Here is a 19428-nt window from a genome sequence, read left to right as displayed (position 1 = left end):
GGTACATAGGCTTTTTAAAAACTTTTGTACATATGCAAGACTTGGATAAGGTCTACCCAACCTTAAACAGAAATAAGAAAGACTCTCAGAAACGTACTTACTGGATGAAGCTCCCCAATGATAAATGTTTTAGACAGTTCTCGAGCATCTGTAGAGTGCCCAATATCCTCAAAGTTTTCTGTAGCATCACCTCCAGCTTGCTCCCTTAAGACTTCCTCCCCACCAGGATGCTGTTCAAAGAATGAGTGGATGGATACACAAACAAACAAACATAATTTTTTCAGGCAATGTAGTTGAAAGGAAATGGTCAGTTTATTTAACTAAAGGCTACTCCAGAAGTCACAAATAGCAGTGGATAATTATAAATTGTTAATGTAGATTAAAACAACAAATATCAATCAAAAGAAACAAAGCCAATATAAACCTTGGTATTTAATTTCCTTCTGGAAAGTGCAATAAAACCTTTCTCCAATAATAAAATGTTATTTCCCCATGTTATTCACATGGCAATAAAAGCATTAGGCACATACTTTAAATCCTTTAGTAATGTTGCCTTCACATTCCCACAGATCAAGTTTCAGGAAGGGACATGTATAAGAACATGCGTATAGTATAATGCACACACATACATTTAATATATAGATAGGTATCTTTCATTTCAACTTTTTTCCCCTGATCATAACAGTAACATAAGTTCATTGTAGAAAATACAGAACATGCACAAAGGCATGAAAAAGAAAATGAAAATCACATTACTTTCTTCAAAAAAAATAAAAGATTCCAAATTCCCAAACACAGAATAAAAAAGGAGTATCATAGTGAAACAGGAGGAGGAGGCACAATAATGCAGATATATCATGTGTCACCTACAGAGTGAGTACAGTCAATAAAGGCATGGTCTTGGGATTATCTTTCTATGTTCAGAGGCCAAGAATTATAAAAGCCTACACAACGAGATCAATTTCTCACATGTATTTTTGGAATGAAGCCAAAGAGAAATGGTAAGTAAGCAAATTTTAGCATTATTAGAGATTCCATAGTATCTAGGGTTTTCTTTTTTTCTTTTTTCATGGGCAGGTGCCGAGAATCGAACCCAGGTCTCCGGCATGGCAGGTGAGAACTCTGCCTGCTGAGCCCTCATGGCCTGCCCCAGGATTTTTTTTAACTGCAGGAAAATTCAATTTCATATTTAATACTGTATACTAAAAATGGATCAATAAAACTAGAATATAAATAAAATTAGATGCTACTACTACTGATATGGGTGATTTTAATAAATAACAAATTCTTAACATGAAGGCAACAATCTTGAGAAAGAAAATATTGCTAAAAAAATTGAAGTCTCTCTAGATTCAAACATGCAGTCTGTAGCTACTATTTAGTCAGAAACTGATGACTTAGTTAAAATATTTTCCAGGACCATTCTTCATTCCTGTTGTTTGTTTCTATAACCATTTTAGAGTTTTTAGATTCTCTACCAAAAAGAAAATGGGTAAAAATTGTTTTGGAATTGTCTTTGCTAGATGTTTAAAAAACATCTTTAATAAAAATACCTTCATAAAATGAAAGTCTCAGACTATCTCAGAATAACATTTTTGCTTGGTCATCGTCCTTAACCCCGAGAATTCCTGCATTTTAGCTACTCTGGAAATACAAACTGTAAAATTTCAAAGTTAATAAGGTCTTATAGTTCATTTGCCAGGATAGGTTACATTCTTATAAATAAAACCCAGGAGGGCTTCTCACTAGGTCATAGCCCTAGCCATCAACTGGTCTTCCTCTTTCCAATCCCTCATCCACTCTTACCCATCTTGTAGACTGCTGCTGGAAGACTCTTCTTCAAATATTGTTTTGACAATTTCACGTACCTTCCTCAAAAACCTACACTGGTGAATTCCTGTATCCAAATCAAATATCTCTTGAATTTCTCAACAATGAAAGTGTCAACATCTCCATGAAACAGAGGTACTTGTGGATGAGCAACCAAATTAACTGGGACAAAACCTGTTCTTTGCCCCACTGCCCCAATGTCTATCTTTCCCTTCCTCCCTCAAACATAAGCTGGAAATTTATTTATTTATTCCTCAGTCTCACCCACAGCTAGGTATGCCATGTGATTAAATTCTGGCTAATGGCATGTAAGCAGAAGTGTCAGGAGAACCTTAAAGAAATCTGCCTTAACAGTGGTGTGCGCCTTTGCCCCTCCATTGCTTCCTCCATTCTGCTCCTGCAAAGTGGATACTGCCTTTGAGGATGAGATTGAGGGCCATCCCATGGGACAGTGGATCAAGGAGCTCAGACAGTGGATCCCTGAGGACAATCATGAGCAGCAATCATGCCAAGCCTAGAGAGGACAAAGCTGGTTTATTGATGAAAGACGGATATACTTCTCTTTTTTTCACACACAGTTACTTGGAGTTCTTCTGAGCCTGGTACTAATCAGTAGATGAATCATTTAATTAAGAATTACCATGTCAGGCACTGATGTTCGGAGGCCTATAAAAGATGTAAAAATACACAGTTCCAAGAGACCTGAAACCAAATTAGGGCATCTGTCCTCACACACATTAAACAAACAGAAATACTAAGTGGATCTTGACTGTTCGCTAAATAGAGAAGTCTAGAAAATTATGAGCTTTAAAAAATTAATCTAGGCGCCTTCAGGACAGTGCAATTTGGGATAAATTGAACAGGCAAATGAAGGTGAATAAGTTCCAGCAGAGCCTGAACATGGAGATCAATGGTTACTGGCTGCTTGGGGACAGTGAAGAGATTAGTTTGAATAAAACAAAATATGTTAAGTCCAGATGGTTAGAATTGGACCAAATTATGCAGCGCCTTGATGGCTGGCATGACGAGGGAGACAGGAAGGACTCCTGGGAGTTCCTGAACAGGACAGTCTGATGGGCGAGACTCTCATCACCAGGCCAGAAAGACTGACAGAGAACTCTAAGGCAGAAAGGCCAGATCTGCAGAACACTGCCCTAAGCAAACGGTGACCAGAACTAGTTAGTGGCACCAATCTTGCCTCTTCAAGTCCCTCCCTTCCCCTCTGATCAGCACAAGCTCCAGCTACAATAATAAACTACTTTTAACTTCCCGAAAAAGTCCCCCTGTCCTCTATCTGTGAGCTCTAACATCAGAGGCATATAGCTATGCTGGAGATCTTGTCTCAAAAAGGATAGTTAAAGTTAATTGAGTTTAACTTCTGTGTATCAAAGAACTTTGTCAGGAAAGTAAAAAGGCAGTGTACACAATGGAAGACAATATATGGAAACCACATACCACATAAGGGTTTAATATCCAGAATATATAAAGTGATTCTACAACTAAACAAGAAAAGGCAGAGAACTCAATTTAAAAATAGGCAAAAGACATGAGAAAACACTCTTCAGTCAAGAGGAAATAGAAATGGCTAAAAGGCACATGAAAAGATGCTCAACTTCACTGGCTATTAGGGAAATGCAAATCAAAACCATGATGAGATATCTCAGACCCACTAGAATGGCCATTATAAAAGAAACAGAAAATGACAAGTACTGGAGAGGATATGGAGAAAGAGACACACATATCCACTGTTGGTGGGAACATAAAATGGTACAACCGCTCTGGAAGGCAGTGTGGCAGTTCCTCAGGAAGCTAAAAAATTATACTTAGCTTGGTCCAGCAAACCCATTACTAGGTATCTATTCAGAGGACATGAGGACAAGAACACAAACGGACATTTGCACACCAATGTTCATGGCAGCATTATTTACAATTACCAAGAGACAGAAACAGCCCAAATGGCCATGAACAGACAAGTCAGCTAAACAAGCTGTGGTATATATGTACGCCGGAATATTATGCAGCTGTAAGACAGAATAAAGTCATGAAGCATGTAACATTGTGGATGAACCTTGAGGACATTATGCTGAGTGAAGTTACCCAGAAATGAAAGGACAAATACTGTATGGTCTCACTAACATTAATAAGTGAACTGTGAGAGCTAATGTTAAGAACACAGGTTATCAGGATATTAAAAAAAAAAGAGAGAGAGCAGAGATTGGGCATTTGGGCTGAAGGAATACAGAATGTGCAACAGGACTGACTAAAAATTCAGAAATGGATAGCACAATACTATCTGATGGTAGCACAATAACATAAGTACGCTGAATGAAAATGAATATAAGTATGGTTGAGGGAGAAGGGCTATGGGCACATATGACACAAGAAGGAAAGATAGAGGATAAAGACTGAAACAGTATAATTTAGGAGTGCCTAAAGAGGACAATGATTAAACTTACAAATATAGAAATGTTTCTGCATGAGGAAAAGCAAATGAATGTCAACACTGCAAGTGTTGAAAATGGGATGACATACAGGAAAAAATACAATCAATGCAAGCTAGGGTCTATAGTTAACACTAAAATTGTAATATGCTTCCACTGAATGTAACAAAGGCATTATGCCAAAACTAAATGTCAACAGGCAGGGAGCATGGGCGGGGGGGGGGGGGGGGGGATTATGGATTCTTTGTGGAAGAAAAAGAAACGCCTTCATATAGATTATGGTGACGAAGGCATGGCTGTTTACTTAGGTTGGGTTGTATGATGTGCAAATAAAACTATTTAAAAATGAACAGAGAAAAGCAAGTGCTAGAGAAAATGTGGAGAAAGATGATCCTATTCACTGTTGGTAAGGAAGCTGAGAGGTGCAGCCCCTTGGAGGGCAGTGTGGTGATTCCACAGGAGGCTAGGAGTGGGACTGCCATATGATTCTGCAACCCTGTTTCTTGGTATATACCTGGAGGATCTGAGAATGAGGACACGAGGACACGAATGGTCATCTGCACACTGGTGTTTACAGTGACAGTGTTTGCTATTGCAATGGATGGAGGTGGCCTAAGGGTACAAGAGCTAAGGAATGGAAGGGGGAACTTTGGTGTTTACATACAATGGACTACTGAGCTGCAGCAAGAAGGAATGAAGTTGTGAGGCATGCAATCAGGTAAATGAAACTTGAGGACAATACAGTGAATGAAATGTCAGAAATAAAATGACAAATATTAGCATTCTTCACTCATATGGACTAACTATAATGTACAGACTCAGAGAACTAAAGTCATCAGCATGGTTATCAAGTTGGGGCTTATTGTAAAGGGTTCTAGATTGTAAGCTCTTACAACAGTCACATATATTCAGGAGGTGTAACTGTTATTTCTAAATTCTGAGATACTGTGAGCTATTTGTGTATAACCTGGTTATTTCCTGAAACTTCGGGTATTTAGGTGACACATGAGATTCCGAGTTAGCACCTGAAGCTATGAAACGTAGCATTACCCCATACAGCAACTGTTAAAAAAAGTTGAAAAAGTGATCAAACTTCGACTAGAGATATGAGTGAAGCTGATCTGGATAGGACTAAGGTAAATCAGAATACAGGGTAAAGGATGATGCAGTCTCTATTTCAAAACTTCAATTTCTGTGCGAGACCAAAGGGAGATATGTTTATCTGGTGCAAAATTTATATTTTGGGTAGTGTGTTATCTAATTTAACTTGTATGGTCAGTTTATTCTAACACCATAATTATTACACAGAATCTTGAATAGGGCATGATATCTTCTTGTGTGATGCCCCAATATATCCCAGAGTAATTTCAGCAGAGAATATCACAGTATTTGCAAAGTCCTTTTGGAGGACTAGGGAGAAAGGAGGAAATATTCAGCTTCCCCATCTGGGGAACTCCTGATATTCTCCAAGCAGTGGGGACAAACAATTCAATAGGTTGAGCCTCGATCCTGGGGCTTACTCCTATGAAATTTTTTCTTGCAAAGGAAAGTTGTGTCTACTTATAATTATGCCTAAGAGTCACTCCTAGAGAACCTCTTTTATTGCTCATATGTGGCCTCTTTCTCTAAGCCAAGTCACTACCCTCCCCACTACATGGGACATGACTCCCAGGGGTACAAATCTCCTTGGCAACATGGGACAAGAAACCTGGGATGAGCCAAGACCTGGCATCAAGGGACTGAGAAAGCCTTCTTGACGAAAAGGGGGAAGAGAGAAATGAGACAAAATAAGGTTTCAGGGACTGAGAGATTTCAGAGTCAAGGGATTATCCTGGAAATTATTCTTACGCATTATATAGATAACCCTTTTCAGTTTATGGTGCACTTGAGTAGCTAGAGGGAAGTACATGAAACTACTAAATTGTCTTCCAGTAGACTTGATTCTTGAAGACAATTGTATAACTATATACTTTTTGCAATGTGACTATGTGATGGTGAAAATATTGTGTATGATACTCTTTTTATCCAGGATATGGACACTGAGTAAAAAAATTAATAAATAATGGGGGGATAAGAGGTAAAAAATTTGGGTAGACTGAAATACTAGTAGTCAATGAGGGGGAGAAGTAAGGGGTATGGGATGTATGAGTTTTTTTCTTTTTTCTTTTTCTGGAGTGATGCAAATGTTCTAAAAATACCATGGTGATAAATACACAACCATGTGATGATATTGTAAGCCACTGATTGTAAACTATAAATGGACTGTGTGTGTGAAGATTTCTCAATAAAAATATTTTTAAAAAAATAAAAATAAGTTTTAAAAAGGTTAATAGAGTTCAAAAGATCCTTCAGAGACCGAACATCCTAAATGTACAGATGGGGAAACAGAGATCAGAGAAATTAAGCTCAAGACCACAGTGGCAGTTCATGAGCATGGCAGGATCAGAACTCGGGTCTCTGACTTTCAGTTTAGTCATTCTTTTTTTTAACATGGAAATTAGATGACCATTTTTCTGTTGCAAAATGAAATGACTTTAGATATATAAAGGAAGCCTTTGAAATAAAGTTTCTTTCTAAGAATTTTTGAGAAAAGTCTCCCTCACTTCTAAACTTCTAGAAACTGGCCATCTTCCTTGCTTTTTGGGGACTCACCAACTAAGAAAGATTCAAAAGACATATGCACTCACACTCACATAGCCACATAACTCACAGACACCAACTTCTAGGTCAGGGCTTTACATGGTTACAAGGTTGTCCCTATACAAAATCCAACAGGGTATAAAGAATTACACCACAATATTGCCTCATGTCCAAGTCATTACCCTGGAGAGTTTGCTTAAGCAAGCAAACAACAAAGCACAAAAACTTTCCACCTAAATGTAATGTTATGTGAACAAAAGTTCACTAGTTTTGGAGTTTTAAACAGGACATTTCACTTAACACTGCCAAAAGGAATGGCAGGTTACCCATAAACAATGACTAGGCAAAAAATGTACTTAAAGAGATTATTTGCAATAGTTAATTCAAAAATGAAAACAACTGAAAGGAGTTTGGAGAACGAAATGTTTATACAAGACTTAGAAAAAAAAAAAAACACAGGCTGACCAAATGTTTCCTTTGTATCATTTCTGGACATAGTTTTCTAAGAAGGCAAAGGTGCTGGCCTCTGAATGGACAAGGTCCATTCTGCCTCCTTCTGGGCACTGTAGAGGTGCTGGCATCTGTCTCTGTCACTGTACCCAGTGCACCCAGGTTCACATCATTGTCTGCATCGTTTCTCCCTATTTCACCTGGAAGTTCAGGGAGGAAAGGTTGAACAAGGACCACGCGTGCCTTCCCCCAGCTAGCATTATGACCCTGTCCACTCACTCCAGCATGTGCTGAGTGCTGTGCCAAGCTCTGCTGCTGACAAGATGGGTGGGTCATGGCCCATCCTCAAAAATTCAGAGCCGAATCAGTAACCTGCCCATTGCCAAATCAGAGCTGAACACAGTCAGTGCTGAGTACAGGAGTCATAGCCCAAAGGTGAGAAGGCAGCTTTCTCAGGAGCGAGGGTCAGAGACAGTACTCACTTAGAGAAGCATTCACGAAGGAGGTGAGGACTGGGCTCTGGTGTTGGGATTTAGCAGGAGTTTACTAGGTGAACAAGGGGAGGGCAAACCCAGCAAAGAAAACGGAGATCACAAAGGCCCAAAGGCAGAAAACAAGATGGCATCTTGGAGGAACTGCAGGAAGCTGTGGATAGCAGTTGAGGAAATGTACGTGAGTCAAGTAAGTAAGGACGCAGGCCACCTGGAAAGGCTGGATGGGAAGAGATCTTCCCCGAGTATTTGCCTAAGATACCTGCATTTCGCCACCCAGAAGAATGTTGTGTCTTCCAAAGATTCTCCTCCTTTATGCTGCCTTCTACCTTTCAATTACTCTACTTTCCACTCTAGCAGCTGAAGAAATCATATGGGGGGAAATAATGACAAATACTAATATAAACATATACGAAATACTCACTGTGTATTAGGAATTGTTCCGAGCATATGTCTCAGGTCACTCAATCCTAACAACAAACCCTCGAGTTCAGAATTATGATCTTCCCTGTCTGAGAGGTGAAGAGGCCAGAAGGAAAGAACCTGCCCAAGGGGAAGACTCAAGTAAGCTGAGGAGCTGAGGGTGGCATCAGGCTGCCGGACTACAGGCCGATTCTCTTTCTCACTGTGGACAGCGATAAGAAAGCCACTTCCCTGAGGTCTGCTAACAGAATGCTCAGTTCAGTTACTTCAGGGTGTCCCGCAGGCAGTATCCATCTGGCAGCCACCACCTTCTCCACTGAACCCTCTCCATGTATACTTTTAGGGCATCCTTCCTTCTTCAGGGTTGCCCTTGATATTTAGTTTAACCAGGCTGACTACCCATGCACAAAATATTTACATTTGTTTGAGAGTTTGTTCATTTGCTTTTGGTATTGGGGTAAGGAAGGAAATAAGAAGTGGTAAGTAGGGCGGGTCACGGTGGCTCAGCAGGTAAGAATGCTTGCCTGCCATGCCCCAGGACCTAGGTTCGATTCCTGGTGCCTGCTCATGTAAAAAAAAAAAAAAAAAAAGAAGTGGTAAGTATATATTACCTCCCAATATACAACCTCCTGACTATATAAATCACCCTTTTTCATATCATTCATCTAAACGGTGTATTAACGGTTCACTAGACACACATCTGGTCCACTTACTACATGCCCCTGCACCTGTACCTTTGAGAAGTCTCCTGGACAACTTCAGTTAGCACCCGTATTGTCCTTTTTCCCTTTTTTCTTTTTTTTGCATGGCAGGCACCAGGAATCGAACCTGGGTCTCCCGCACGGCAAGCGATAGAGAACTGCCTGCTGAGCCACCATGGCCCACCTCCATGTTGCCTTTAAACTCCTTGGAGTCCCACATCATATTCTGTATTTTGGAAGCTATGGTCTGTTCTTTGACTTTTACAGCTTCTCTGTGCAGGTAGTACAATGCTATGAGAAAAGCAAAGGTTTGAAACTTGAGAAATCTCAGCACAAGGTCAAGTTCTGCCCAATTTTGGCTGAGTGACTGAGGAAGGATCTTTCTGACCTTCCACTTCCCCAACAGAAAAAAAAGCATCTCCCACTTAAACTGTGGTGAAGATTAAATAATATAATTGGTAGAATGCCTGACATATAATAGGTACACAGTAATATTACCTTAACTTCTTCCTTTCTTCCACAACCCACCTTACCTCACAGTACAATGAACAGTGTGCAGTATCTGGCACAGAGGAGGCCCTAAGAAATTGCTGAAGGCCAATTTCAGCAATAGACACCAAAAGATTCTCCATCTCACCACTGCTCCCCCATCTCCAAGAGAATTTCAGAGAGTCAATCAACTATCCTGGATTCTATTTAGCATGGAATTAAATGACAAGAATGGAATTAATGGAAACAATGTGTAAGGGTCATGAAAATTTTCTGCCTGAGCTACTTTTGCCTGAACTAATTCTGCATATGGTCACCTACCCTCAGTGAGAATGAGGACAAGTAAAAGAAATGCCGGCTTGGTGCTGGCAATTATCCCATAGAATGCTGCTACGATTTTCTCTACCTGAAAAAAGAGAAGCAAAAATCACCTTAATTTTTTTTAGAGCTGTGACAGTTAATGTTTGGTCCAAAATGTACTATGAATCAAAGACTATTTTATAGTTGATCAGTATGCCCTGACCAGTATTTTGAATTCTACTAAACTTTGAATTCTACCCAACTAGTCTTCTTAGGTAAAATAAGTAAAGGAATTAAGTGGCCTCTGAAGGGTTAGGCCTCCAATTCTGATGTCATGACTTTGGAGGGGAGAGATGGGAGGGTCCAGGGAAAGACCTGGTTCCGAGGGTCAAGAGCAGAGAACAGCATGGAGCTGGGCCTAGCCAGGTGGGATAGATACAAGTGTACATTTTGCTCTGTAATCCAACTCAAGCACTGTTCCTCCTCAGCATAAGCAAAGTCACTAAAATTGGGAGCCCAGTGGAAGAGGGCCAAGAAAAGGAGGATTGACAGGCACCATTTCTATCTTTCCTCCTTCCCCATCAACAGACCACCCACTAGGTCTTTTTTCCCTTTTTTATTGGGGGGGTGAGGTACACGGCCTGGGAATTGAGCCCAAGTCTCCCTCATGGAAGGCAAGCATTACACCACTGAATAACCCATGCACCCCTCTTTTCCCTTTTGTGTCTAACATTAAGAATAAATTTGATTGAAACATGCATGTGATAGCAAGGAGAAAAAAAACAAGTGTCAGGAAATTATTCAAGCTCAATCACCATTCTGCACCAGTTTTCTAAGATTTTATATTTGCAAACTTTTAATTATTTCCCCTTAAATAAATATTTATTGAATCCTTCCTATGTTCCAGCATTGTTCTAGGAGCTGTGAGATATCACTGAATAAAACAGAAAATTTCTTGCCTTCATGGAGCACACATTCTAGCATCCTAGTAGAGGGAGGTAGTTAAGCAATAAACATTCTAAGTCAATTATGCATCATGGTGAAAGTTATATATCCTAAAGAACAAAGAAAAATAGAGCCAGGTCATGGGGCTCAGGAGTGCACAGGGTTGATGGAGGGACTTTCAATGCCAAATAGGCTTGGCCAGGATAGGCCTTGCTGAGAAGGTGATGTTTCATAAATACCTGGAGATGAAGAAATGAGCCATGTAGGCATCTAGAGGGAAGAACATTCCAGAGGCAAAAGACATGAGGTGAAAGAGACCTGGCATGTTCACAGAGCAAACATGACAGTATGGTCAAAGCAGAATGCGCCAGGCAGGTGGTAGGGAATGAAATCATCACAGATGTCACTAGTACCCAGTTATGTGGACCCTTAAGGCCATCAAACAGACTTTGTCTTTAACCATGTACAAGACAGAGAGACAGTAAAGTTTTTGTTTAACTCTTTAAATGGAATAGTTATAAACTCATATTAAGTCGTATCAACTAGAGTCCCTTAGTGGATGACATCTTGCATAACTCTAGTGTACTATAAGAATCTGGAAATTAATCAGCACGGCAAAATTAGCTAGGTTACAGACCTGAATCAGATTTCACTGGTTTTTGCAAACATGCATTTTGTTTCTTTATTTTGTTTTTGTGTATTGTTTGATGACATTTTATCACATGTAGAGAGTCATGTAATACAGAACTACCCCATATAATAAAGGAACTCCTATGTACTGCCCTTTTATAGTTACATCCTCCCTCCTCTTTCCTTATCCCTGACAGCCACTTATCTGTTCCTCATCTCCGTAATTTTCTCATTTCAAGAATGTTATATAAATGGAATCATACCATATATAATCTTATTTGTTTTTTGTATGCTGTATGGCAGAGTCACATTTCACTCTTTCCCATGTGAGTATCCTATTATAGCAGCACCATTTGTTGAATTTTTTGCTGCTTGTTTTTGTTGATTTGTTTGTTTGGGAAGTGCACCACAGGCCATGAATCGACCTGGGTCTCCGGCACGGCAGGCAAGAATTCTTTCACTGAACGACCCTTACACACTCACCCCCCCACACACACACACATATACAATCTTTTGAGATTGTCTTTTTTATTGCTTAATGTAATGCTCTTGAGATCTATTCAAGTTGTTTTGTCCTTTTCACTGCTAAGTAATATTCCACTAGATGGCTGTACCACAGTTTTTTTTAACCACTCAAACCATTCACCCACAGAAGAATATTTCCAGTGCTTTGCCTATTACCAATAAAGTGTCTATGAACATTCACATACAGTCTTTGGTGTGAAAATAAGTGTATTAGTTAGGGTTCTCTAGAGAAACAGAATCAACAGGGAACACTTGCAAATATAAAATTTATGAAAGTGTCTCACGTGACCGTAGGAATGCAGAGTCCAAAATCCACAGGGCAGGCTGCGAAGCCGATGACTCCAATGGATGGCCTGGATGAACTCCACAGGAAAGGCTCACCAGCCAAAGCAGGAATGGAAACTGTCTCCTCTGAGTCCTCCTTAAAAGGCTTCCCATGATTGGATTTAGCATCACTAATTGCAGAAGACACTCCCCTTTGGCTGATTACAAATGGAATCAGCTGTGGATGTAGCTGATGTGATCATGACCTAATCCTATGAAATGTCCTCATTGCAACAGACAGGCCAGCGCTTGCCCAATCAGATGAACAGGTACCACAACTTGGCCAAGTTGACACCTGTCCCTAACCATGACAGTCCACCCCTTGTCAACTTGGCACATATATATATATATCACCTTAGACCATACTTAATTTCCAAACGAAAACAAATAAGCACACATTTTTTCTTTTACCTGACAATACTCAACTGTCTTGCATATAACTGGAAACACATTAAATCTCTCCAGAATAGGGTGCAAATCCTTGGGCAACATTCATTCTTAAACTTGATATCTTACAACTTAAATAGTATAACACAAACAAAACAGCATTACAGTCCTCGTTTCTGTAACTGATCACGTGGTCGAAGTTCATATTTATCACTACCTTCTTCCACTACCCATTCCATGTTCCCTTTCCCCTCAGCAAGCACTTCAGCTGGCCGTGGTTCTTTGCCTGGTGGGGTGACCCAAACCTTCATTCCTGAAGTCTCAGAGCCATTAGTGGTCCTGCCTGGATTGTGTTGTTGCAGTTTTCCATTGATTTTAATCACAGGGCATGGTAGTACTAATAGACGCCCCAGGGGATCTCCTATATTCCAAGAAAACTCTTCTTTACCTCCATTATGTAGTTGCAGTCCTACTTCCTTCTGATAGTCAGGGTCAATTACCCCAGACAATAATGTAATTCCCTTCTTGGTGTGTTGATCCAGAGGCATAAGTAGCCCAAAGTGGCCAGGTGGCAATCTTAACTTCCAGTTCAGTGGTATCACTGTTGTTTCTCCTGGAGAAAGCACACCCCGTTTTGGAACTAAAACCTGTAGACCAGCAGAACTCAGGGTAGCAGGGACAGGAAGCAAAAATTTTCCTAGTGGATCACTAGGAGTAATAGTGAGTGGCACCACACCCATTTCCACCCCTTGGTTCCTGGACCCATGGATCCTGGCTATGGGAGAAACAGCACCATACAGCGGACGCTGATTCAGAGCATACACAGCTTCCTGGAGAACATTACCCCAGCCTTTCAAGTTTTTGCCACCTAGTTGGCACCGTAATTGAGTTTTCAAAAGGCCATTCCACCGTTCTATCAATCCAGCTGCTTCTGGATGATGGGGAACATGGTAAGACCAGAGAATTCCATGAGCATGTGCCCATTCCCGCACTTCATTTGCTGTGAAGTGTGTTCCTTGATCCGAAGCAATGCTATGTGGAATACCATGACGATGGATAAGGCATTCTGTAAGCCCACGGATAGTAGTTTTGGCAGAAGCACTGCGTGCAGGGAAAGCAAACCCATATCCAGAGTATGTGTCTATTCCAGTTAGAACAAATCGCTGCCCCTTCCATGAAGGGAGTGGTCCAATGTAATCAACCTGCCACCATGTAGCTGGCTGGTCACCTCGGGGAATGGTGCCATATCGGGGGCTGAGTGTGGGTCTCTGCTGCTGGCAGATTGGGCACTCAGCAGTGGCTGTAGCCAGGTCAGCCTTGGTGAGTGGAAGTCCATGTTGCTGAGCCCATGCATAACCTCCATCCCTACCACCATGACCACTTTGTTCATGAGCCCATTGGGCAATAACAGGAGTTGCTGGGGAAAGAGGCTGACTGGTATCCATAGAACGGGTCATCTTATCCACTTGATTATTAAAATCTTCCTCTGCTGAAGTCACCCTCTGGTGTGCATTCACATGGGACACAAATATCTTCAGGTTTTCTGCCCACTCAGAAAGGTCTATCCACATACTTCTTCCCCAGACCTCTTTGTCACCAATTTTCCAATTATGGTCTTTCCAAGTCCCTGACCATCCAGCCAAACCATTAGCAACAGCCCATGAGTCAGTATACAAACGCACCTCTGGCCAGTTTTCCTTCCAAGAAAAATGAACAACCAGGTGCACTGCTCGAAGTTCTGCCCACTGGGAGGATTTCCCCTCACCACTGTCCTTCAAGGACACCCCAGAAAGGGGTTGTAATGCTGCAGCTGTCCACTTTCGGGTGGTACCTGCATATTGTGCTGAACCATCTGTAAACCAGGTCCGAGTTTTCTCTTCCTCAGTCAATTCACTGTAAGGAACTCCCCAAGAGGCCATAGCTCTGGTCTGGGAAAGAGAAGGTAATGTGGCAGCAGGAGCGGAAACCATGGGCATTTGTGCCACTTCTTCATGTAACTTACTTGTGCCTTCAGGACCTGCTCTGGCTCTATCTCGTATATACCATTTCCACTTTACAATAGAGTGCTGCTGTGCACGCCCAACTTTATGGCTTGGTGGGTCAGACAACACCCAACTCATGATAGGCAACTCAGGTCTCATGGTAACTTGGTGGCCCATGGTTAAGCGTTCAGTCTCTACTAAGGCCCAGTAGCAGGCCAAAAGCTGTTTCTCAAAAGGAGAGTAGTTATCTGCAGCAGATGGTAAGGCTTTGCTCCAAAATCCTAAGGGTCTGCGTTGTGATTCTCCTATAGGGGCCTGCCAAAGGCTCCAGACAGCATCTCTATTTGCCACTGACACTTCCAGTACCATTGGATCTGTTGGATCATACGGCCCAAGTGGCAGAGCAGCTTGCACAGCAGCCTGGACCTGTCGCAGAGCCTCCTCTTGTTCAGGTCCCCACTCAAAATTAGCAGCTTTTCTGGTCACTCGATAAATGGGCCGGAGTAGCACACCCAAATGAGGAATATGTTGTCGCCAAAATCCAAAAAGACCAACTAGGCGATGTGCCCCTTTTTTGGTTGTGAGGGGGCCAAATGCACAACTTATCCTTCACCTTAGAAGGGATATCTCGACATGCCCCACACCACTGGACACCTAGAAATTTTACTGAGGTGGAAGGCCCCTGTATTTTTGTTGGATTTATCTCCCATCCTCTGACACGCACATGCCTTACCAGTAAATCTAGAGTAGTTGCTACTTCTTGCTCACTAGGTCCAATCAACATGATATCATCAATATAATGGACCAGTGTGATGTCTTGTGGGAGGGAGAAACTATCAAGGTCTCTGCGAACAAGATTATGACATAGGGCTGGAGAGTTGATATACCCCTGAGGTAGGACAGTGAAAGTATATTGCTGACCTTGCCAGCTGAAAGCAAACTGTTTCTGGTGGTCCTTACTAATAGCCATTGAGAAAAAAGCATTTGCCAGATCAATAGCTGCATACCAGGTACCAGGGGATGTATTGATTTGCTCAAGCAATGATACTACATCTGGAGCAGCAGCTGCAGTTGGAGTTACCACTTGATTGAGTTTACGATAATCCACTGTCATTCTCCAAGACCCATCTGTTTTCTGCACAGGCCAAATAGGAGAGTTGAACGGGGATGTGGTGGGAATCACCACCCCTGCATCTTTCAAGTCCTTAAGAGTGGCAGTAATCTCTGCAATCCCTCCAGGAATACGGTATTGCTTTTGATTTACTATTTTGCTTGGTAGGGGCAGTTCTAGTGGCTTCCACTTGGCCTTTCCCACCATAATAGCCCTCACTGCACGAGTTAGAGAACGAACATGGGGATTCTGCCAGTTGCTCAGTATGTCTATGCCAATTATACATTCCGGAACTGGGGAAATAACTACAGGATGGGTCCGGGGGCCCACTGGACCCACTGTGAGATGGACCTGAGCTAAAACTCCATTGATCACCTGGCCTCCATAAGCCCCCACTCTGACTGGTGGTCCAGAGTGACGTTTTGGGTCCCCTGGAATTAATGTCACTTCTGAACCAGTGTCTAATAATCCCCGAAATATCTGATCATTTCCTTTTCCCCAATGCACAGTTACCCTGGTAAAAGGCCGTCGGTCTCCTTGGGGAAGACTTAGAGGAAGGTTAACAGTATAAATCTGTGGCAGTGTAACAGGTTTCTCCCCCATAGGGACCTGGCCTCCCCTTCATTCAAGGGGCTCAGGGTCTGTAAACTGTTTCAAGTCTGGAAATTGGTTAAGGGGCCGTGACTCTGTGTTTTTGTAATTCAAGTTAGACTTCTGTTCCTTTGACCTAGAACTCTTTTGTTTATACAGCTCCAACAAGAATTTAGTAGACTGCCCTTCTATTGTATTTCTAGGCACCCCATGATTTACTAGCCAATGCCACAAATCTCTGCGTGTCATATAATTTTGATGCCTCCTTTGAGTTTGTTGTCTATTATAATACCCACGTCTACCCTGTCTTTGGTGATTAAGTGCTGCCACCTGGCTTCTGCCAACTCGGGATCCTGTCATCCCCATTGTGTTTAAGGATTCCAGCTCAGTGACAGCAGTTCCTACAGTAATATCTGACCTACAGAGAAGTGCAACTACAGAGCTCTTGAGGGATGATGGTGCTAGTCTCACAAATTTATTTCTCACTGTTCTGGTAAAAGGTGCATCCTCTGGACATTCCTGGGGTGTAAGAGCAGGCTTTGCATGATAAATCCACTCTAACATCCCAATCTCTCTAAGCCTCTGGATCCCCTCATCTACATTATACCAGGGCAGTTCTGGCATTTCAACCTCAGGTAATGTTGGCCACCTTTTGATCCATGTTTCAACCAACCACCCAAACAAGCTGTTAACACCTTTTCTAACTGCTCTAGCTGTAACACTGAATGCAGAATCTCTGCTTAGTGGGCCCATATCAATAAATTCAGCCTGATCCAGCCTTATATTTCTCCCACCATTATCCCACACTCTTAAAATCCATTGCCACACATATTCCCGATTTCTGTCTATATAAATTGGAAAACTCACACAGTTCTTTTGGAGTATAACGTACCTCCTCATGTGTGATATTTTGTACCTCACCTTTAGGGGCCTGTTGGGACTTTAGTCTAGTTATAGGTCTGGAAGAAATGAGGGGTGGTGGGGGTGGGTCATGAAAAGAATTAGAAATATCTTCCAAGCCATTTGCTTCAGGGCTTTCATTTGCAGTTTCATCTGGTGAAACAGGATTAATAACTCTAGGGCTAATCCCTTCAGGAGGAGGTTGGGTGGCCAATTCCTCAAGGCAGGCTGGAGGTGGGGCGGCTATGTCCTCAGGGCAGACTATTACAGGGTTATCTAAAGAAGGCTCAGCATGGTCTAGGGTTTCAACCTCACCCCCAACATCATTATCAATCCATATGTCACCATCCCATTTTTCAGGGTCCCACTCCTTTCCAATCAATGCCCTCACTTTAACGGCAGACACCATGCAAGACTGAGATTTCAGTTTACGTTGTAAAGTTGCTACTCTAACAATAAGATTCTGAGTCTGATTTTCAGAGATCTCAAGTCTACGGCTACAGGAAATAAAATTTTCCTTCAGGATACTCATAGAAACCTCTACATCTTTCAGACGGCACTTAAGCTTCTTGTTTGAAGCCTTAAGCCCATCCCTTTCACCCTTTAATGTAGACAGTATATCTAACAACAACCAACCAACATCTCTATAACTCTTATTTCTACAAAACTCTGTAAAGGTGTCAAAAACATTATCCCCCAGAGTCTGGCTTCGTACAAGCGAAGCATTAGGAGAATCGAATGATGATATTTTGACTATCTCCTTTGCCAACTCAGTCCATGGATTGGGAGTGTCATTCTGATTATGGGAATCAGAGTTCTTAGTGTCTCTGAGCCCAGTCAGAGTAAAAAACCATTCATAAAAACCCATTTTTAAGATTCTGTTCCTTAAGAACCACTCCTGGTACCAAGATGTATTAGTTAGGGTTCTCTAGAGAAACAGAATCAACAGGGAACACTTGCAAATATAAAATTTATAAAAGTGTCTCACGTGACCGTAGGAATGCAGAGTCCAAAATCCACAGGGCAGGCTGCGAAGCCGATGACTCCAATGGATGGCCTGGATGAACTCCACAGGAGAGGCTCACCAGCCAAAGCAGGAATGGAAACTGTCTCCTCTGAGTCCTCCTTAAAAGACTTCCCATGATTGGATTTAGCATCACTAATTGCAGAAGACACTCCCCTTTGGCTGATTACAAATGGAATCAGCTGTGGATGTAGCTGATGTGATCATGACCTAATCCTATGAAATGTCCTCATTGCAACAGACAGGCCAGCGCTTGCCCAATCAGATGAACAGGTACCACAACTTGGCCAAATTGACACCTGTCCCTAACCATGACAATAAGTTTTCATTTTTCTAGGATAAATGCCCAGGGGTGTAACTACTGGGTTGAACGGTAATTGTATGTTTACTTTTTAAAAGTGACAGACTGATTTCCAGAGCAGCAGCACCTTTTCACATTCCCATCAACAATGTATGAGAGATTTAGTTCCTCTGCATCCTCACCGGCATGTTAGTATCAGTATTTTTTATTGTAGTCTTTCCCACAGCTGTGGAATGTTATCTTGCTGTGATTTTTTTTTTCTAACCAGTGTAAAATTTATTTTTTCTAATCACTTCTTTTAACATTGTCAGTAAATAACAGATTCTTTAACAACATTTTGACCAAATTCCATAGCTTCTTGACACTTTTAGAAACTAGTTTTATTTATTAATACAACTCAGCCCCATTCCCCTCTCATTGTTTTATTTTGAGGTAAAATTCTATTTTTTAAAAAATATTTTTATTGGTAAAACAACATTCAAACGCACAAATATTCTTAACATACAAAGATTCTACACATAGCATACAATCAATGGCTCACAGTATCATCACATAGTTGTGAATTCATTCCCATGATCTTTTTTTTTTTTTAACATTTGCACCACTCCAGAAAATGAAATAAAAAAGAAAAAAAGAGGGCAGTTAGTGATGTTGGCTCAGCAGGCAGAATTCTCACCTGCCATGCTGGAGACCTGGGTTTAATTCCCAGTGCCTACCCATGCCAAAATAAAAAGAAAAACCTCATACATACCATGCCCCTCACCCCTCCCTCTTACCCAATTTATTTTAATCCTTGCGCCCCCTATTATTTGTTTATTTTTTATCCATATTTTTTACTCACCTGTCCATACCCTAGCTAAAAGGAGCATGAGACACAAGGTTTTCACAATCACACTCACATTGTAAAAGCTATATCCTTATACAATCACCTTCAAGAAACAAG

At 41.5% G+C, this 19428-nt stretch overlaps 1 protein-coding gene across 2 annotated transcripts in view; it reads right to left on the bottom strand.

Annotated features, from left to right (window-relative positions):
* CYB5A (cytochrome b5 type A) overlaps positions 1 to 19428 on the bottom strand; it is a 43053-nt gene that overhangs the window by 9532 nt on the left and 14093 nt on the right. For both annotated transcript variants that reach the window (XM_077135239.1, XM_077135238.1), the window contains exon 2: positions 102 to 230. In XM_077135239.1, the coding sequence (XP_076991354.1) occupies positions 102 to 230 (129 nt within the window). The remainder of the gene's footprint in view (positions 1 to 101; positions 231 to 19428) is intronic.

This window comes from Tamandua tetradactyla, chromosome 18 (genome assembly GCF_023851605.1).
Source record: "Tamandua tetradactyla isolate mTamTet1 chromosome 18, mTamTet1.pri, whole genome shotgun sequence".
Lineage (NCBI taxonomy): Eukaryota > Metazoa > Chordata > Mammalia > Pilosa > Myrmecophagidae > Tamandua > Tamandua tetradactyla.
This window is presented reverse-complemented; position numbering and strand designations above follow the sequence as displayed.